Source organism: Magnolia sinica, chromosome 1 (genome assembly GCF_029962835.1).
Source record: "Magnolia sinica isolate HGM2019 chromosome 1, MsV1, whole genome shotgun sequence".
NCBI classification, from domain to species: Eukaryota; Viridiplantae; Streptophyta; class Magnoliopsida; order Magnoliales; family Magnoliaceae; genus Magnolia; species Magnolia sinica.
In genome coordinates, this window is record NC_080573.1 from 10499656 (window position 1) to 10521631 (window position 21976).

A 21976-nucleotide genomic window follows, 5' to 3' on the forward strand; every position below is an offset into this window, starting at 1 on the left:
TTTTATCAGATCGTCGAAAACTCATCGCAGTGTTTTTCTGCGTTTCCGAGCTGTTTAGTGATATTTTTAGATCGGTTGATAACAAATCCCGTGATTTGATCTGAGAGACCAGTCCGATTTCGTAAAATTTTCTCTCGAAAACCTCGAAAGATTTCTAAGTTTTCCTTTTCCTTTGCCCCAATCACCTTATAGAAAGTCTGTAGGTTGAATCTTCATGGAGACCATGATCTGCTCAGTAAAGCAATCAGCCATGGCTCCTGTCATGTCTGATCTCCTACGGCACAAATCACCTACTCCGAAGCTGCAACTCCCGTCCCTCCCTTCCATTTCTGCCAAGAAATGCCCATCCTTTCTGCACATGAGAAAGCCCCTGTATCTCTCATCTGTTGAATTCACTTCGTTCAAATGGGGGAGGCCTCAAAAGCTGAAATTTGAATGTGAGGCATACGAAGCGGACCGGTCAGAGAGCATCCCAATCCCTGACGAAGAGGCACGATCTGCTGCAGCGCAGAAGCTGAAAATCGGCATCTACTTTGCGACGTGGTGGGCGTTGAATGTTGTATTCAACATCTACAACAAGAAGGTGCTTAATGCCTTTCCGTACCCATGGCTCACGTCTACGCTGTCGCTTGCAACGGGATCCTTGATGATGTTGATCTCGTGGGCGACAAGGATTGCCGAAGCACCAAAGACTGATCTCGAGTTCTGGAAAGCCCTTGCACCGGTAAGAGGATTCAGGGTGCAATTCTAGGGTTCTGGCTTTCATTGTCCTGTATTTATTCTTCTTTTCTGTAGGTGGCGGTGGCCCATACGATAGGCCATGTGGCAGCGACGGTGAGCATGTCGAAGGTGGCGGTGTCATTCACGCATATAATCAAGAGTGGTGAACCGGCTTTTAGCGTTCTGGTGTCAAGGTTTCTGATGGGTGAGACGTTTCCAGTACCAGTTTATCTATCGCTTCTGCCGATTATCGGAGGTTGTGCGCTGGCTGCTGTTACGGAGCTAAATTTCAACATGACTGGTAAGAGAAGGAAAAGTTTATTCAGAGAACAGTATTTCTTTCGTAGGCAAAGTTTATTCAGAGAACAGTATTTTTTTTTCCTTTCTTTTTTACTTAGAGAATTGTTAAAAATTGTTGGGTCTTTTGATTTGTTCAGAAGATTATTAATGACGTGGCCCTTGACCTTTGGGAGTTATGAGGGGTCAAGTGAAATTGGGAATTTGGGGGGTAGGATGCCAAAGGGTTGTGGGGATTGACCTGCAAGGTTTAAAAAGAGAAGGGAAAGGGAAAGTGATGAAGTAAATTTTGATTCTGTGTTGGGGGTAGATGCCAAAGGGTTTTAGGGATTGACCTGCAAGGTTTAAAAAGAGAAGGGAAAGGGCTAGCGATGAAGTAAAATTTGATTCTATGTTACTGCTGTTTGAAAATCAACAATTTATTTGTTGAATGGGTAAAACAACCCTTGAATGGGCACCTTTTGTTTTTTATGGGCTTTTCTTCCCCCTAAATTCCGACTGCGCTGCTACATCATGGGAGCGATATGGGTGTTATGAGTGGGGACCAGTTTGGTACCCTGCTCACTACAATTAATCCCCTGCCCAACGTATGTACATGTGATTCATGTACGCTGTTTGGGATTGCTTGTCCAGTGTGCCTGAACGTGGGACCATGGTGTAAATTTTGCACTATATGGGTAACCCCACTGTCCATAATAGATGGTTGAAACAAAATTCCATTGATCGAGTATAGCTAGATTCTTTCAAATTTTGTTGATTTCTGTGGCACATCAATGGTGGACCCAACCAGATGAGAGGTTCTGATATGAAGATTGTGATGGCCAACCTGTTCATGTAGTGGGCAAGGTTACATCTTTCTTCCCATCTGTTGATTTGGGTTGGTGCAGGCACATTTGTAATTCCCCAGATGTTTAGGGCGTTCCTCTCATTCTTCTTGTTTTTATGCTTTTGGGGCTTTACCTTTGTTTTTGGAAATAATTAGGAGAACTTTCTGACGAGAAGTATGGTTTTTGTCACATTGCTAGGGTTTATGGGGGCGATGATATCAAATCTTGCGTTTGTATTCCGGAACATATTCTCAAAGAGAGGGATGAAAGGGAAGGCAGTTGGTGGAATGAACTACTACGCTTGTCTGTCCATGCTGTCTCTTGTGATTCTCACCCCTTTCGCCCTGGCAGTAGAGGGCCCCCAGATGTGGGCAGCTGGCTGGGAAAAAGCTCTCTCTCAGATTGGACCCAACTTCATCTGGTATTTACACAATTGTCCATCCTTTTCATTTATTTCCCTTTTACTTAATGTTTGTTTCTTATTTTCTGGATCATGCTTTTTATTTTTTGGTACGGTAAATGGGTAATGGAGAAAGTGATCTAATGTGAAAACATGCTGAAATACACCGTGAATATTTCCAATGCTGTTCAAGCAAAAGGTGAGGAACCATTGTGCCTGCACCTGATAGTCATCTGGTGCAATATGAAATGGTTGTGAAAATCTTGCATGCTGTAATCCAGTTCGGGCTTTTTCACTGGGTCATTTATCCCATGTCAAACTTTGTTTTTGCATTTATCATCTACGTATGGTCAATATTATGTATGCTAGACAAGTAAGCTAATTCGGCAAGATTGAGATAAATGGCTTCTCTTTCTTGAATAAGGATTCAAAAGTTTTTTTTTTTATTTTTTTAAATCTTGATGTTTTGATTGTTATACTTGGGGTATCTTTCAAAATTTTGGTATTATGAGAATACTTGATTGATTGATGACATGAAAACCACCTAATAGTCTTCTCTTGATTATCCAATGGACATGTCTAGCAATCTGGATTGTCTATCTACTGAGCCTAATCATAGATTGGCCACATTCCAAATTGGACAATCTCAACCATCCACTCATTAGAATGGTTATGTGTTGAATGTAGACCACTCATCCACCATCCTCTGCTCAAAGACAATCTATTAGACGGGAAAGGGCCTTTTTCTTTATGGAATGATAGGGGATCGAAATGTTTATTGGTTGAGTTCTCATCATTGGATCCATCATCCATAAGCAATCGCAGATCTACCATCAATTAGCCAGTAGATGGGAAGGTTCAGCTCTCTACCCATTTAGAGACATTACCAGAGGAGACCAACAATAGAGCAATTGAAGAGATTGCTCCGTTTCTTTCCTCTTCCCGTGCTTTTTTTTTTTCCTTACCTGACTATTAAACCACGTTTTTTTTTTTTTTTGGCCTCTTAGTTGACCGAATATGATTGGCTAAAGAAGCCAATTCCAATCAGGCATTTGAATTGTAGCAGTGGACTCGTTTTTTTTGTTGTGTCATTTATTTTGTTCTTTTCTCTGGCTTATTAAGATACTTATTGTGTGGCTTGGGATCACTGTGTAGGTGGGTAGCAGCCCAGAGCGTGTTCTATCATCTATACAATCAGGTCTCGTACATGTCCTTGAATGAAATTTCTCCCTTGACATTTAGCATTGGAAACACAATGAAGCGGATATCTGTGATCGTCTCTTCCATCATCATCTTCCACACACCTGTCCAACCCGTCAATGCCCTTGGAGCTGCCATCGCCATCCTTGGAACCTTCCTCTATTCCCAGGTAATCTTCTTTCCATTTCTTTTCTAATCTTTTAGTTGAATATGACTGCAATTTTTGTATTTCTGTTATCTGGGAATAACTAAAGTGCCCTTAAGTTTGCACAAGGACCGAAAGGAAACATATAAATTTAGTGCAGTGCATCAATTCCATTATCATGGGCGCTGCACTGATATTGGACAGTTTTTACAATGGTCCATCTAGACTGTTCATTGGGTGGGTCCCACCGTTGGACCACTGTCCCCAAATTCCATGATTTGAAGAATCCTCCACACCATAATCTGGACCACTTCCCATCCAATGCTGACAGTGCCCAATAAAATCTTTGTGACTAGTATTTGTAGGTCACTGGTCCAAGGATCTGGCAACTCATCAGGTGTACCACATATCTATGAGCAACATGGACGGCTAGAACAATGATCACTGCTCCATGGTCAAGTGGCATGTCGGCCAGCCTGATTTTTGGCCTATGGGATTTTTGTGGTGCAGCCCGCCTGATGAATGGCTTGGATCTCACACAAATGTGCCACACTGGGGCAATTTACCAGAAACGCACAATTAACAAAAGGTTAAATAATCCAAATAAGATCGTATCTTTTACTTTTGGAACACTCGATAGTTAAACTCGACCAACAGTCCTAAGGTAGAAAACAAAACACAATCTGAAAACATCATCGATTAATCAACCAAACTCCCTCTCTCTCCCTCTCTCTCTCTTCTATATATACATAACCAGAGAAATAATAGGATGCTAGACCCAAGGTTTTGCTCGCTGTACTTGCATTCTCAATTCTGACAAGTGTCAACCATTAGTCGATTAATCCTCACCAGTGGATGGATTATGCTGTCTCCTTGATTGCACAATTCTTGTCATTCGATTTGTGGTATCCAAATGACGGTTCAGAAGATAAATACAGCAATGGTCCACAGTCAACTGTAAAGGTGGAGGATTAGTGACTAGGATCATCAATCTGGGGGAGTCTTCCACATGATCCATAAACTGTGGGAGACAACGGACAGTGGTCTAGATCCTATAATTCCTCTTTATGCTATGCAGCACTTACAATCAAGCTACCTCCACCTGTCTTTGGCTCGTTATTTGAGCTGGTAGAGACAGTATAATATATATGAGTGATCCAGGGTTCAATCCCTGGTTGTCTTTCCTCATAAGCCTCACTAAGTGTACCCAAAAATAAATAAATAAAAACTACTTCTACCCAGTGCCTCACACAGTACATGTTCCAACCCAGCATGTAGGAAGTGAGTTTCCACTAAGGCGGTTCTAAAAAATCTGACCAGTCAATTCCTCAAGTGAACAACCACTTGGAGGAAAAGAGTAGATGGTTTACTAAAGCTTGCCAATTGTCCACATGCAGTACACATGTTTGCCGTGCTGGATGAGCGACCTGGTATAACCTTTGTATATGTTCATCTTCAGATTGGCCCATCTGATGCCCTGCTCAGATTTCCGACAAACTACCCTGTTCCCTGTTCGGCATATTTTTAGCATGAGGTGAGGACCATATATGGGTCCAAGCAAATCTTTGCCCTAGATTTTCTTTATTCTAGTTATACATCCCATCCTTTAAAAGCAACCCATTACATACCCATCATTGCAACATTATTCCCAACCTCAAATGCCGTCCCTTCGTGTCATTGCAAATCTTACATGATGAGTGGTCCATTACATGTCGTCTGGAGTAACCACATGGGTGTCGGGAGCAGGGACCACCACCTGCATGGCTCTGTTGGATAACTTCAAGATTTCTTATATTGTGATTTGTTCTGAGTGCTTCCCGGACCCACTATTTACACTGAAATGTACATTTCAGTACCAAAACTAGCAAGTTTGCAGCCTACACACTTCAATTTCCTATTTAGGAATGACAAAATCCAGTTATTAGACTTTAGTCAATACCATTTCATTTGATTGGAATAGTGCATATTTGGTGAAGGCTGATTTTTATTTTTGAATTGCTATACAGGCGAAGCAGTAGAAGCTCTTAAAGACGTGGTTCATTCTCGTGGAGTGATTGAAGTAGGGCATTACTAGCTTCTGCATGGGTGCATGTTCGATGAGCATCAGGCTTTATGAGTTTCAAGAATATTTCTAGCTGTAAATGTAGTTGGAATATCACGGGAGGAGAATAAATTTTTTTACCAGCTTAGCTTAGATGATGATAATGAGAACTCTTTTTGGGCGGGAAGAAAGAATAATGTAATGTATTGAAATAATAAAGTGGTGATGGTTTTGGGACCCGCCTGATGGTAGGCCAAGAGATAATTAAAATCTTTGATTTTTGCATTTTTTTGCTTGAGAAGGCTGAAAGTTGTATTGTGTGTGTTAAGATAGATTGAAGGGGTGATTTGCATCTGGGTTGTCGGTATGAGAGATACAGGCCAGTAGCCTGCATCTTGTGCCTTTTCAGTCTATCCTAGCACGGATGGTGTTCCATCATTTTTATGGGGTGGAGGGAAGCGTAATTCAACCATTGCTTTTGCTTTTGTTCTTGTGGACCACTGGAAATCGCACCGACTGAATGATACTTGTTTGGACAGTGGTATTAAGTTGTATTAAATGGGATTGTGTTAGTAATCCCATTTTGAAATTTGGAATGGCATGTTTCGAAGGAGTGTGAGATGGGATTAAAATTAACTTTGTAGGCTTTGGAAAATGAGCCTTGTTTTGGAAAGTGTGAGATGAGATTACTAACCTGATGGATTTTTGTTTCATCCAAGGTTCAATCCAAATGCAATTTGAAAGTAAATCCTGAGATTTATTGTTTAATGCATACATTCTAAACATAGTAGGATAAACTCAATCCAGGGACAATACTTTACACATGCATTTATTGTAACTTTTACAATTCCATCCACCTTAATCCCACCTAATGCAACTGACCAAACAAGCCCTAAATGTCTTTAGTTCTATTTTTCTATTTAACCATCCATTTGATCATTGCCAATGGGGGCTAAAATATTGACAGTCCGGAATGGTGTAACAAGGAAGTGTCTGGTCCAATTGGCTGCAACATTAGAAACGTCTGTTTGGTCTGTGAAAGGACGGATAGGAAAGATGTGGTTCTTCCGAGGGCAGGTGCTGTAATATTGTAAGGGTAGTTAGATGATAGTATGGAAATTAACGAGGACCTATACGCATGCCTACAGCCACCGTACACGTGGCATGATCTATCTCATTCCAACCTGTGAATTTTACGCCATTACGCTGGACGGATGATTAGAGACGTCCAATTGGTGTCCGTGAAATGATAAGTCGGAGTTTGGGAACCGTGTCATATTCAAGGTAGGACCTATAATTTGGACGGTTTGGATTGATGTCACATCTATGCTTTGAGTATGGTATGCGTGCGCATGGCGGGCGGGCACCCTACAATGCGAGAGGTATCTCTTTGATTTGTGAAAGGACGGACCAATTTAACAAGAGGCAAAAATGAAGCATGTCCCATGCCATACGCACAGCTATCTGCATACGTCAGGGCGTCATAAGAACGGGACGCCGTTTTGGCTAGTGACCCCCCAACACATCCATCAATTGTGCCAGAGTAGTTTAGGGAACAAGTTAAAAAATGAGACAGATCCCAATCTCAGGTGGACCACACCACAAAAAAACAGTGTTGACAAACAAACCTGGATGGATGCGGGGAAAACACAAACAGCTGGTTGGGATCACCGGCCAAACCGCTTCCAGAAGAAACGTCCGTTTGGTTCGTGAATGGACGGGTACCGTCGCCCGTCGACTCGGATTGCGTAGTGAAGAACACACCACCAGAGTCGGTATTGTGTATACGTGGCAAAACTGTGGGCCCCATCATCATGATGTATTTATTTTATCCACGCCATCCATTCGCTTTCCCAAATCATTTTAAGGGCATGAGCCCAAAAACGAGTTGGGTCCCGACTCATTCATGGCTGAGTGGTAGACTCTGTGAGTTTCGACACCCATATAATGGGTTCATGCATCATGAGGCGTGCTCAAGTGAATCCCATCTTAGGAATAAGTGGGAATAGCAGCGCCCACCGTTGAAACATTAATTGAGCCACCGTTATGTTAACGTGCTATCTAACCTGTGTCCGTGTAAGCTCACACGGACATGTAAGAAGGTAGGGCGTGTTTGGACGGAGGGATTAGGTTGGAGTTGACGGGAGTAGGGTGGATTGCACCGCTTTGAATGTCACCAATACATTTGTCAGTGGATTAGAAGCAATCCCACTGGATTGGTAGTATTGCCGCGTTTGGACAGGCACACAGGATAGAGAGAGATAATGAACTGTGCGTGGGATGGCAAAGAAGCCAGATATGACACGACGGGATTTCGCAATCCAGCGGATTCGCTCCCGAATCCAAAGATCAGCTCAATCCGTCGTCTAAACCGCGCCACCCAAACAGGACAACAGGAGGACGGGATGGGATTTCAAAACCCTATCCAGTCTACTCCAGACTACTCCAACCTAATCCCTCTGTCCAAACACGCCCTAAAACACATATATCAGCTTTATCCAAAACTCTTAATGTGCTTCTCTGCTGAGAAAAGCTAAGATTCGATCCCTAGGGAAGTGGACCACCACCCTCAATGGTGATGCGTCAATGTGTTGGGCACTGTGGGGCCCAACATGATATATATGTTTGTTTTATATCCATGCCGTTCATCCATTTTACCCTCTCATTTTAGGACATTAATAAAAAAACGAAGCATATCTGAAGCAAGCTCAAGTGGACTATACCACAGGAAAAACTGGTGATTGAATGCCCACCATTAAAAATTGAGTGGAGATACCTCCTTTCGACACTTGAGGGCTTGGTATCATCCCTAGCGGGGGTGGCTAACATTGAGTGTGTGTTCTCACATGGGTGTGTACTAACAAGCTAACCAAAAAAAAGAAAGAAAGAAAAAAAGCTCAAGTGGACTGTACCACGGGAAAAACTGGTGATTGAATGCCCACCAGTAAAAACTTTTTGGAAGCTACAAATGTTTTGGATCAGGCTGATATAAGTGTTTTCCCTTCATCCAGGTCTGAGTTACTTTATCAACTGGTTGGATGACAAATAAACGTTACGGTGGGCTTGAGAAAGGTTTCAACTGTACGTCACTATCCCCACTAAACCTGTGGTGTGGCCCATTTGAGCTTCAGATCTACTTTACTTTTGGGTTCAGCCCATAAAATGAGCTGGAAAAACGGCTGGACAGTGTGGATATAAAATATATACATTACATTGGGCCCCACAACGCCCAACACCTTCACACACCACTGTTGGGGGTGGCGCTGGCAACACCACCTAATCCACGTCCGCTGGCAAGAGGCTAGGAATGAGAGGTCCCACTCCCATCCCAAGGGGCTTGTTTGGATTTGAGGATAGCGGGAAAGGAAACATTATATCTCAGAAGCCTTATTTCAGTAAATTGGTTATCTATATTTGTCTTTAAAGAAGACAATTTTTTAGAAAACTTAGAATGTTGTCCAATTTATTATGTGGTCAAATAAAAAGGAAAAATCCTGATGGTTACTGGGTTGTGCCAGATTAGCATGTGACACATGAAATGCTTGAAAATAGATGATGGCACACGTGTGGGTGATTGAGTTTAATGAAATCATGCATGGCACATGATCGGATGTTTTAAGTTGCATGATGGCACATGTAAAACATGCGGGCACTTGAAAGTGATGGTGACACGTGTAACTAGGCACATCGGCACACCGCATGTTGTTACATGTAGCTCAACATGTAGGACATATAGACAATGGCACATGTAAGTGCTTTGGACGTGGGCCACAAATGAAAGATGGATGGTGACACACATGTATAATACAACATAAGATTAAAAAAATTGAGAAGCTGGCATGTGTGGCACATGCAAGGTGCTTTGTACATTTGATGCCCAAGTGAAGATGAACGGTGACACACATGCAACACAACAATAGGAGACACACGAGAAGAGATGGACAATAAAAAGTTGGCACATGTGGCATATTTGATATGCTTATTACATGTGGGGTGTACATGTGTGACCCAAAATAAGATGGATGGTGGTGTTTACACCTATTTTCGACACACCGACGTGAACCAATGAGAAGTCACCATGTGTTGTCTCTATAGGTTTAGTATTGGTGGAATCGTACTCGCGCTTAAAGATATCTTTTATTGATCTTCCTTCAGTCATATAAATTTCATCATTAATGTGATGGCACAGAACCATATGTATATATTTAGGAGTGAAACATTGCTTACCACGTGGCCATGATCAACATACTATATTAATAAGGCAACGTACCTAGCATGTCTATAAAAGACCTATTGAGAGAGAATCTTACCATGGATTTGGCTATTATGCACTTGCAAAGCTGTCTCTCATTGTACTGAAATGAGAAATCTTTCCAAAAATGTTCATAAGTTTTATAGTAAACACAAAGGTTCTGAATATCCGAAGATCATATCGATATTTGGGCAAATTGGTCATAACATGGACCTAAATCAGCAGAGGGTAGACACTGGCAAATCGGATCCCTAGCCATAAAGCAATCGAAATTAAATGAATGGGAGAGCTCAATCTAGTGGATTCAATCCCACCAATTCTACGATCAGAATGGACCAAGATCATGGAAAAGTAGACAACGCCGATTATGTCATTCAGATGCGACATTGACCTGATTGATTTGATGTTCGAGATGAATGGTACAGATAGATCTGATCGATCCCAAATTTAAATATAGTAGGGTCACGAAGGTATCCAATATGAGAGCATCTATGTAAAAGTGGAGATATGAAAATCTACAGTTTCAAATCTATAGAAATCTCCCTATTCGAAATCCATGCCATAGATATGAAGGATTTTAGATTAACGAGAAAACCTAGAATGGGTTTTGCCACCTTTGGAGGTTATAAAAGTAGTAGTCGATGAAGAGCTCGAGGCTATGCCAAACACAATCCATCTTTTATATTTATTTTAGTATATCTTATTATTAGCATAGATCAATGTTGTCCAACACCATCACTCCAATACTATAGGATTAGATTAAACATTCACAACCTTAAGTTACTAGATCCTGATTAACCAAGTCCTTAGGTAATCTTTCTGTTCACATCCTACCGACCATTCACCTCAATCATTTATTTTTATAGATAGATCATGTATTTATCTCTTGATTTTGTTTATTTCTCTAATTTATTTTGATACTTTGTTAATTGTAATAAGCTTCATTCAAACATTAATAAAATTGACATTATTTTAACATTTAACTTTCCTTTTATTTATTTGTCTCTCTTTATTTCTTTGAGAAATATATTGACTATAATTATTGGTAAAAGAATAAGTTCTTAGACATAAGGCAAAAAGAATTCATTAGGAATGACTTACCCCTTTCCTTTTGCGAATTGACTGATCGCTGATCGCAACCGGTGGCTGGCTCAACAATTGGATTTTTGAATCTAGTCTTAGTTATTTTAGTGCGGAGATCACCAGCGTTCAATCAAACATTGAGTTGAGTATGGCTCTAGTACGCTTGCTTCATAAACAAACATGAAATATGATTGTAGGCCCTTTATCACACACATGGCCTTGTGATTGATTGAATTGTGCAAACAAGTGGCAGCTATAGCGCATTAACACGTGTGACAAAATAGAAGAGGAGATGGAACATTTGGATGCATGACACGTGAGGTGATTGGAAATAGAGAATGACATGTGTCTAACTCTTGAAAACTTCATTTTTATTCAATTGTGGTAAAACGCATTTGTTAGGAGAGGTAAAAATAAATTTATTAATTTTCCAACAAAAACAGAAAGTGAGAAATAATGTTTCTAACCAATTCTCACAAAGTCTTTACAAACAATAGAAAATTAATATAATGGGAAATGGCATTTCCTTTCTTTCCCTTTCCATAAATCCAAATAGTACAGTTTTTGCATGGCAGCTTAGGCTTACTCCAAGGCCCATTAGGGAAGGCTCATTGGACCAGGCCCATGCTCCGGCACAAGCATCCGCTCCATTCAAAAAATGTATTGGGAGAGCAGAAAAGGGAAAGAAAGAGAACTGTATCTACACATTGCATTCGAAAATAACAAAGGATCAAGGGTCTGGTAATTTTCTAGGCACTGTCATATATTTGCAACTTATAACCTATATATATGATGGCCCACCAGATCAACGTTTAGAGAATCCTAAATGAGTGACGCATGTACGATGGAGATGCCCCCAGCAAACCAGCACATCGGACGTTGGGCTGTTGGGCCCAGAGGTGAAACTCATTAGAACGGACCTATTCAGATTTTATTTTTGTGGGTAGTTGAGAGGAAATGTCATATACCCACCATCAACAGCATCCGAGGAAATGCTAGATCAGTTTGGCTTGAAATCAAGAGCCAGGCGTTGGAAGGTTGGGCCCCTAAGTTGCATATTAAAATAAAGGAATACATGTACAGAAAATATAGATTTTAGAGGATGGTCAACACATCATCCATGTGTAGTGGCCCACCTAATGAGCAGGCTGGCAAGTGCTCTTAGTAAATGATTCGATCATGAGAGTCACATATGATTAACATCTCACATCTCGCATACGTGTGCCACATTGGCCATTGTCCTCGGTTCCAAAGGGGCCACGTGGCAGATAAGCACCAGATCAGAACCATTCATCCGGTGGGGCCTGAATCAGGGCTGTGTAGACCGAACCGTTCATTACAACGGCCTTAGAAATGGGTGGTGGTCATTAATCATTGAAATCAAGCAATTAGCATTATCCAATCGGAACTGATTTTTGGGCCATGACATTGCCAGCCAGGCGAGCAGCTGCTCACATTTCAATTAGGGATTGCATTTGACAGCCCTCCATTTCTAATAGGTCGCACCACGGCTTGCAAAAGGCCCGTGGTTCAGCAAATCCAAACCGTTAGATTTGGAGGGTTTCATGTTAAAGGCTCCTTGCAGTAAAACTATCCCAGATTAAAAAGATCTTAGTTTTTTTTTTTAATTAAATAAAAAAAAAAGGAAAAAAAGAAAAAGAAAAAAGAAAAAACGGGTTTAATTGCAGATACCTCCCTTAATTACAGTCTTCTATCTGTTTGGGTACCTCCCCTCATTTTGGAGAGGTTAGGCCTCTGTACAAAATGACAAAAATACCCTCTTTGAGTTCATTTTGCCTGCATGTTAGGATGCGCCCACCTATATGTATGAGGGGCATCCAACCAGACCAGCAAGGTCCATCACAAAAATTAGACATGCAAACAATCAAGCTAATCCAACCATCAAGTGGGCCACACCATTGAAAACAATGAACCACCACCGAAAAATCTCCAAATTCACATGGAGATGCACCTGATGGTTGGATCAGCCTGCTTTTCACACCAAATGGGTTGGATGACATACACACACTACAGTGGACCCACACATCTACAACTCCGTGCAAGCAGAGTAGGGGCAAATTGGTCAGTTGCTTAAAGATAATGTAGCTAATAGATGGTGTTGTTTCCTAGTTCTGGCTCCATATCTCGGGGGTAGACACGCTGAGATCATGGAATCGAGTGCCCATGTGGTGTGGGGTGTGTGTAAAAAAAAGAAGTGTTGTTTCCTTGTATGAGGAAGACAGCAGCAAATCTTTGAATCGAAGGGGAGGTTTCTGTAATAATTGAAAACAGCGGGGAGGCATGTGTAATGTCATTTAAGGGCAGTTAGGTACAATTAACCAAAAACCAAATGCATGAACTTCTCTAGTTTGAATCAGAACCAACGCCTTTCTTTCTAGGATTTTCCAATCGGGGATATTTGTGGTGCATGGGCCATCCATAGCGAAGCACATAATATCAATGGTTTGGATGTCTGAACCATGGAAACCACTCGAACATTGTGACCCGAGTTGCAACGACAAGAGACATGATCTGCCGCCAGTGTATCCAACAGAGGGATTAATTGAAAATAACCCTACTTCGCTAACAATTTTATTCCAATAAGAACATACACTTGATGATAACATAATGTGCATCATACAAACAACAGATCAAAAACGGCTTTCTGGCCTTTCCCCTATCAAAAGTTTTCGAAAAATGGAAAGAACATTTCTGTCTATAGATAGATTTAAGATACTAAAGCTGAAACAAATGGGAAAGAATGCATACCCCACATCAGACCTCTAAATATTTTATTGCTGTGTGGACGTCCTTATCTCCTCTGCCGCTGCAATTGAGGACGACCTTTGTGCCATCGGGCAGTGTAGGGCAGAGCTTTTCCAAGTAGGCCAAGGCATGGGATGTCTCTAGGGCTGGGATGATACCCTCCATTCGAGACAGTCGCTTGAAAGCTGCAATTGCAAATATCATGTATCACTCAATTGAGAAGTGAAATGGAATAAGATCACATAAGAATCAAACGAGTCCACTTCTAATGCAAATAACTGCATGATCAATGTCAGTGGGTCCTAGGAAGAAAACAACTACCACGTGTATTGAAGAAATGTGCCCAGTGTGTGGCCCACTTCACAAGTGGAGTGGTCTCCCCACCAGATGAATGGTCTGGCTAACATGCGTTCCAGGTTGGCATGTGTGGCGCAAATCAGCTCTTCAATCTGCCCTCATATAAGATGCCTCAGCAGTTGCTTGATCTAGGATTCTGGATAATACATTATGAACATTCCTAGTTTACTGCTGACCTGAGATGAATGAGGTGCTCACAAAATGCAAGCAAAAGCTGCTAAGAGGATGCTCATGAGCTTAATAGAATTGAGAAATAATAATAATGCAGGGGCATTTCACACCAGGCTCGAGTGGGGTAGCCCTTGGGATGCGGGGACACACTCAGAGTGGGCGGCCCATGTGATTTGGGGCCCACGAGCCCACGAGGGAGGGTTCGACCGAGGTCCTAACCATGAGATGTGGGGCCTGGGCTATGAGATAAAGGGATTAATTCACCATACTCTAAACAATTCGAGCTTTTAGAACAAGTGGTTAATTGTCCTGTATCAAATTGGTATCAGAGTGGAAAATCTCGTGTTCAAGACTCCTCACCGAGGGTGATTAATGCAGAGGCATTTCACACTAAGCTTAAGTGGGGTAGCCCGTGGGATGCAGGGACACACTCGGGGTGGGCGACCCATGTGATTTGGGGCCCACAAGCCCACGAGGGAGGGTTCGACCGAGGTCTTAACCCATGAGATGTAGGGCCTAGGCTATGAGATAAAGGGATTAACTCGCCATACTCCAACAGAGCACAACGGACACGTCCTCGCCAAAAGGACAGGCTAGTCCACCTTTGGGTGGGCCACTAAGGTGCAATTGTTCTAATGTCAATTACGCACATTATAAAATTTCTGCAAACCAACATAAACGACTCAAGGAATTCAGTATAGGGGACTCAATGATGGTCCGCATCAAGCCAGAGCGGTACCCTCAGCTATGTGGTAGATCTTTCACCTTCCATAGGAATTAGTTCCACAATGATACATTATCCGGCCTTTCACCTAAGCATCCTGATTCCCCAGACCTTTCCCTTGATCCAAACTTGTGCGTGGTACAAATGTTCTGCACAAGGGGCATGTTGGCAAGATAGATGGGCCTAGGTGACAAGGGGGTGAACAATTTTCAAAGAATAAATGTTTTACTGGGAAATACCACCAACTCTACACATGCATGACACAAAAGTAGCGGCCAATCTCAAGTGCCAATCAAAGAAGGCGGCAACGAAATTGAAGAGTTCCTGAAGGACCTCAACTATCTTCAATCTCAAGTGTCAATCGAAGAAGAAGGGGACAAAACGGTGTGGACAAAAGATAAGTCGGGATACTTCCCGGTTTGGTCATTCTATGAAAACCTTAGGTAAAATGATAGAGATGGTTTGTGACGGCACATGGCGTATGTTAACATTTTTCAATTTGTAGCATGCAGAAGGACAGTTAAAAAGAGAAATACAAATACAACTACAGTCCACATTCAACTAGAAAAAGGTCCTAATATTGGTAGCCAGGATCTTTCAATCAGGGAGATTTTTTGGCAAGCTCCATCCAAGGTGGGACTCAATGGACTATTGGTGTGTGTTACCAATCCATGGACACCACTTGATAAAATTGAAAACCCATGTATACTGTATGAAGATGTGGCCAAAGCATCAAATAATTCCCTTATTTCGTGTGATCACATGTTTTAAGAACAGAAAAAAAGAAATAAATAAATGAAAAGATTAAATTTCCATTACCTTCCAATGCCTCCTGATCAGTGATGCTATAGTATTCAGCACGTCCAATATCTTTTAGAAAGCTGTGCTCTGGCCCAACCCCAGGGTAGTCCAAACTGTGTGATACACGAAATAAGTAAAACAAGACATGTAAATGCTGAGCAGATACAGAAAGAAAGCCACAAAGACAGACCAAAAACAAGAAGGTCTATAATTCACATTTCTTACCCAGCACTAATCGAGTGAGGCTCAATTATTTGTCCATCATCATCTTGTAATAAATAGCTCATGGCACCATGTAGAACCCCTACCTCCCCTTTTGTCAATGTTGCAGCATGCTTCCCACTATCTAATCCAAACCCTGCAGCCTCCACGCCAATCAACCTTACATCTGTATCCTCGACAAACTCGTGAAAGAGTCCCATTGCATTTGAACCCCCACCAACACAAGCGACCAGCACATCTGGCTTTCCGCCCCATTTATCCATTGCCTGCCGCCTTGTTTCTTTACCAATCACAGCATGAAACTCTCTCACCATCATTGGATATGGATGTGGCCCAGCAACAGACCCCAAAATGTAATGGGTCGACTCCACATTAGTTACCCAGTCCCGTATGGCCTCTGATGTGGCATCCTTCAGCGTGGCAGTACCAGAATGGACTGCTCTTACCTGCACAGAAATGTGTCAATTGCTGCTTGAAAGAAACAACTAGAACAATTCATCCAGGCCAACCATCCACTGTACAAACCAGAGATCCAAGAGTGAACCCCGCATGCTGGCCAGCCATTAGATCAATGAACAGGGGGCAACTGATTGGTCAATGAGACACAGTAAACAAATCAGATGGCTCATCACTGGTCCAATTGGTCTGTAAGGTCCGCAAGACCAATCAAATGGCCCATTTTGGTCATCCAAATGACTGTGGGGCACACAGGTCCAATCAGCTGCTTCTAATCTCCAACCATGATGCCTGTCTTTCCTTTTAGTCATACAGTTAAGAATTCATTTCTATTTTTTCTATCAGTAGTTTCTGTTTTTTTTTTAAAAAAAAAACCTGACTATAAAGCAAAAGTAATGTTTTAGGGTGTGTTTGATGGCATCAAATATCATGAAATTTCATGATATTTTGTACCAAATTAGACTGATTAATCATGAAATTTTCATGATATTTGGTGGAACCAAACACCCCTTCAATTAAATTAGGAAAACGGTGTGTGCAAGGCCAATATATATAATACCATACATATTGAACTGGACATGGCTATTTTTTTACTGAATAAAGTTGTCTTTAAGAATCTTTTAGTTCCTAGTTCTAGAAGAGTGATTCTTCTTCTCATTCTATTAGTTTACCACTAGGCAGCTGTTACGTCCTCTTAAAACTCCCTATTCAATAAAATCAGTGGATATTTTCTGTATCTTTGACTTTGAATTGGAATCCCTAGTTTGATATCAGGTTCACTTTTCACTTCTTACTGTGTCATAATCATCAAGCAAAGAAACAACAATGGCTTAGTTTTGGCAGGTGGTATCAGCGGTCTACTTGACACTGATCTTTTGTTTCTAGCTTCCAAGTTTTTCTTTCTTTCCCATTTTATCTTTCTTTCCTGCCTTCGCTGCTATCTCAGCAGTCCCCTTGTAGTTTTTTCTCCTCTTTTTAATATATTCTCGATGCCTTTAAAAAATAATAATAATAATCATCAAGCAAAGAAACAACAATGGTATATATATATATATATAGTTATAGTTATAGTTATAGTTATATATATAGTCATTGGACAACATTCGCTGATTTGCTATACAACGAGTTAAAATGTCTCTCTGATTCACAATTTGCGCAATTTAGCACATTTATGCCTTGTCAGCACAAGGCAATAATTTTGTACAGCTGAAAATTTTGTACCAATACCGATTTGTGCATGAATCGGCATGGTGTGATTGGTTAGGAGCTCTCACATTCCATATGTTAATAACATACCAACAGGCAACTACAATCTGTGTGCTGCAAAAAACGTTTCTCAAAAGGTTAGGAGAGAGCCCACCCCCGAAGGGTAGCATACACCACAGACAAGAATGACGCCCACATAATTAAGGAATGACTTTGTTTGTGCTGCATGAATAGCTCTATGGTGAAGATCAGAGCTGCTACAAACAAGAAAAGAATAACAAACCTCTGCCCCAAGAAGCCGCATCCTAAAAACATTGAGGGACTGTCTCTCCATATCCTGAGCACCCATGTAGATAATGCACTGCAAACCAAATCTTGCACATACAGTAGCTGTCGCAACTCCGTGCTGCCCAGCTCCAGTCTCAGCTATAATGCGACTTTTCCCCAAACGCTTGGCAAGCAAAGCTTGCGCAACGGCATTGTTGATCTTGTGGGCCCCTGTGTGGTTGAGATCTTCCCTTTTCAGGTATATGTGTGGACCCTCGCCGTTAGAACGTTTGTAGTGATCTGAAAGTCGCTCTGCAAAGTAAAGCGGGGTCTCTCGGCCAACGTAATCTTTCAAAATTCCATCCAGCTCTTTCTGCATCAAAAAAGACAAGTAGAAAGCAACAAACAAAAGGGTGATGGTGGAATGTGACCAAGGCAAGGAATAGAAACCAAAAGAAAAAGAATACAGTTATAATATCTAAAAGCAGACATATATAAGAGAGTCAGTAAAGCAGTGCTTCCGAAATTAAAAATAGCAAAAAATGAGATGGGAACAACAATAATTTTTATCAAAAGTTTAGAAGCCAAAAACGCCTAGAATTTTTGGGAATAATGTGTAGCCAACCAATGTTGCAAAAGTCAAAATGAATAGCCCTGAATTCAGTGGCAAAAATCATGTCCAGATATGCATCTGATCTGAAACCTTGGCACAAGGACAAACATTAACCCATAATTGATTAAATTTAATAAACATTAAAAAAGGACACTGCTAACTACAGCAAATCATGAATAAACTCCAGTAATCCACCAACTAATGTGTAAAGCAATCGACGTACTAAGAACCTAAACAGATTAAACCCAACAAGCTAAAATATAGACGCCTAGTTATCTGAATAACAAAAAGTACCGAACCCTGAAACAAATAGGCAGCTAATAGAAAATTCAACAATGATAATAGGTGCCCAAAATCACAAGTCACAGAAATCATTGGACAATCTGATCTCACATCTCAGCTAGTCTAGATCCTGTTTTTCCCTAGAATCTACACCACAAGTCAGCATTTCCCATACAGCAGAACCAGAAAAGCAATAAAAGAAAACCTCCAACCACTGTATCCGCAAAAAGAAAACAGCCATCCAACCAACCACTATCAAACTGATAAGGAATTAAAGATAACACACAAAAAAAAAAAGTTATAACTCATGTCATTAAGTGAATAACAAGTCACAAAAAAAGATATGTATCCTTGATCAAAAAATCACACAAGTGGTAGATGGGGATGAGATCCGGATATTACCTATGGTTGACCCATCCATCATGGATACAAGTTGAAAGCACTAAAAGGGTCAGGGGAAGATTCAAAAGATTGCAGGTGGAGGATAGGAGGTAGTAAGAAAAAGACTTGATGACCTTTGGTCTAACTGAAGTTACAGCCCTTGATATTGTGGAATGGCAGAACAGGATTCATGTAGACAAGCCCGATTAACTATGTGTGTCTAATTAGAAAGGATGTTGGTGCCAGCTACAAACATTAAAAGAAGTGAAAAGAAGCGAGACAATCTATGTCGTCCTGTGTGCAGTCAAATCTGAATCGTTTCCTTTTTCTTTTTTTTACACACACACCCACACCCACACACACTCACCCAACCACCCATCCGCCTACCCACGCCACATGGGCACTCAATCCCTGATCTCAGTGTGGAAACAGAGTTTGTCTACCACTGAGATATGGAGCCACGCCCACCCCACACACACTCACCCAACCACCCACCCACACGACATGGGCACTCAATCCCTGATCTCAGTGTAGAAACAGAGTCTGTCTACCACTGAACCATGGAGCCAGACCCAATCATTCCCTTTACTAACAAGCATGACATCTTAAAAAGGTCATGAACCACTCCATTTAAGAGGACCAAAGAAAAGAAAATTTGATCATTTTGATGAACAATCTTAACACATAAGTGAACAAAATAAACAAATAAACACTTGTCAAATTCTTAGAAGCAAAAGACCATGATTCTGTTGATAATTGTAAGATTGTAACACCAAAACAGATAGAAATGATAGGGGAATAAACACCATCCATTCATCAGAGTAAACCCCAAAAATAAATAAATAAATATCAATGTGTTGATCAATAACATCGGGCAAAGAAAAACAGACATAGCTCAAATTCCTCAAAAACCAGAACTGTCATGCATTACTACAATACTCTACAAAACAAAAGGCCAATTTTTACTCAGCCTGGCAACTGTACCATGACTGAGGCCATTCATCCAAAGGGCCCCATCATGAATGGCTCATGCCCAACAATCTCCCCTATCTGAAAATCTCACCCACATAATCAATAGACTCGTTTCCCATCAAATGCAGACCAATGGAAAAAGGCCACCAACTGAACATTTAAGACTATCTGATGACAGATAATTCTACGGATTCTGCATCCAAGATGGGCCCCACCAGATGAACGGTCTAGATCATAAAAGTTGGCCCTATACATCCTATGGCCAGGCGAAAAACACAGCCATTTTCCTCCACCCAGCAATAGATAATACCTCAAAAAAAGGGATGATATTTCCACCCCTAATATTGACATTTGCAACCCTACACAGGGACTACCTCCATCACAATAACTTCTTCATTCCACAAATCCTTTTAACAACCAAAATTACAATTTTAAGGGGCAAACACAACAATTCCAGGGGCCTGAAATTTCAATTTCAATGAAAATCATCAAATAAAATACTTCAATAAGAATAAAATAAAATCACGAAAAATCCATACCTGAAAATCCTCATCCGTGGCAAGCGCTCGAAACGCCGTTTCAAGCTCGGAGAGAGCGTACATTAGCGTCTCCGGCACGTACTTTCCCCCAAATTTTCCATACCGGCCGAATGAATCCGGCCTCAGCAAGATCCTATCTTCCATCTGGACGGCCGGATCTCGTGTTAGAGTACAGGAGATGGATGGAAGGGATTTTCGGACCAGTGAGGGAGCTGGATGGAATTTCTGGAATCTGAGAGGTAGTTGAAGGGAGGGTTTCGAAGAAGAGAGAGAGGGAGAGAGAGTAGGGTTTGCAGCAGATAGAGCCATTTTCATGTGGGGGGTTTTGCGGCTCCGTTCTCCAAGTGGGGTTTTAGCAGGCGCTGGGGATGCATATATAACTCAGTAGTCCCGAACCGCACGTTTTGGCATACCCGACGGCCCGACATGTCACGTGTGGGTCACTGTCAGGGCCGTACCCCGGGATTGGAAGCACCGTGCGTTCGCACCCTGTGATATATTTATAAGGGTTTGAATTTAATTACTAAATTAATTTTAATATCCCTAATTAGTGAGATATATAATTTTTGACACTGTAGTTGTGTTAAGCCCGCTGAAATATATGCTTTGTCTGAAAATGATGAAATTTCAAATCTCAGGTGGACAGCAAGCACAAGATCATGTTTGAGTGACTATCTAATGATTTTTAATCGTTGATTAATATAAATAATATTTGAACGATGCTAATTTATATGAATAATATTTGAATGGTGCTGATCATCATTAGTAAGTCATGTGCCCAATAAAATAATAATGTATAGTACACATATGTTACACCTGCAAATATTGAAATGATTTTAATTGTAATCCAACCTATTGCCTTGGATGGCAAACCCCTCTTTCAAAGAGGGATTAAAAACTCCTTGGATTTGAAACCACCTGTTAATTTTATGTTGCCCAAACACCAAGCGGATTTTAAACCCCCTCCAGTCCCCTCTCATCCAAACGATGTTTACCATTCTTAGGGGAAATGATCCAACAAAGCGGCGTACCATAATATATATAACGCCACCTTTTCTTTCCGCCAACGTAGAATATATTCAGAGTATCCTATCTATAGAGAAGGTGGGCCATGCCATGAAAATCATCAGGTTTCAAAATCAGGTCGATTCACTTTGGGTGGGCCACACTATTATTTCAATCTATACCATCGGTTTGATTTGGAATCCCTGAAACGAAGTGCGGAGAAAAGATTCTTCCGTAAAAATCTCATTT

The 21976-nt window shown here is 41.2% G+C and overlaps 2 protein-coding genes across 2 annotated transcripts; one reads left to right on the forward strand and one right to left on the reverse strand.

Annotated features, from left to right (window-relative positions):
* The first annotated feature begins 214 nt into the window (after positions 1–214).
* On the forward strand, positions 215–5915 carry LOC131239426 (glucose-6-phosphate/phosphate translocator 2, chloroplastic-like). Its single transcript, XM_058237121.1, has 5 exons — positions 215–724; positions 796–1021; positions 2043–2265; positions 3400–3613; positions 5596–5915. The coding sequence occupies exons 1-5, from the start codon at positions 215–217 to the stop codon at positions 5605–5607; spliced, it is 1185 nt and encodes a 394-aa protein (XP_058093104.1). The 3' UTR covers positions 5608–5915.
* A 7594-nt stretch (positions 5916–13509) lies between these two features.
* Positions 13510–21079, reverse strand: LOC131239436 (tryptophan synthase beta chain 1). The gene is made up of 5 exons (XM_058237132.1): positions 20723–21079; positions 17952–18308; positions 16010–16452; positions 15803–15897; positions 13510–13916 (listed from the first exon to the last, which is right to left on the reverse strand). The coding sequence occupies exons 1-5, from the start codon at positions 21035–21037 to the stop codon at positions 13741–13743; spliced, it is 1386 nt and encodes a 461-aa protein (XP_058093115.1). The 5' UTR covers positions 21038–21079; the 3' UTR covers positions 13510–13740.
* Positions 21080–21976: the final 897 nt, after the last annotated feature.

Excerpts from the sequence above, each read along its gene's own strand:
- LOC131239436 (XM_058237132.1), bottom strand. The coding sequence starts at position 21,037 with ATGAAAATGGCTCTATCTGCTGCAAACCCTACTCTCTCTCCCTCTCTC. Across the intron at positions 18,309-20,722 it reads CCACGGATGAGGATTTTCAG|AAAGAGCTGGATGGAATTTT; the intron begins GTATGGATTTTT and ends TTTTTGATGCAG. Across the intron at positions 13,917-15,802 it reads TGATCAGGAGGCATTGGAAG|CTTTCAAGCGACTGTCTCGA; the intron begins GTAATGGAAATT and ends TTGCAATTGCAG.
- LOC131239426 (XM_058237121.1), top strand. The coding sequence starts at position 215 with ATGGAGACCATGATCTGCTCAGTAAAGCAATCAGCCATGGCTCCTGTC. Across the intron at positions 1,022-2,042 it reads GCTAAATTTCAACATGACTG|GGTTTATGGGGGCGATGATA; the intron begins GTAAGAGAAGGA and ends TCACATTGCTAG. Across the intron at positions 2,266-3,399 it reads ATTGGACCCAACTTCATCTG|GTGGGTAGCAGCCCAGAGCG; the intron begins GTATTTACACAA and ends ATCACTGTGTAG.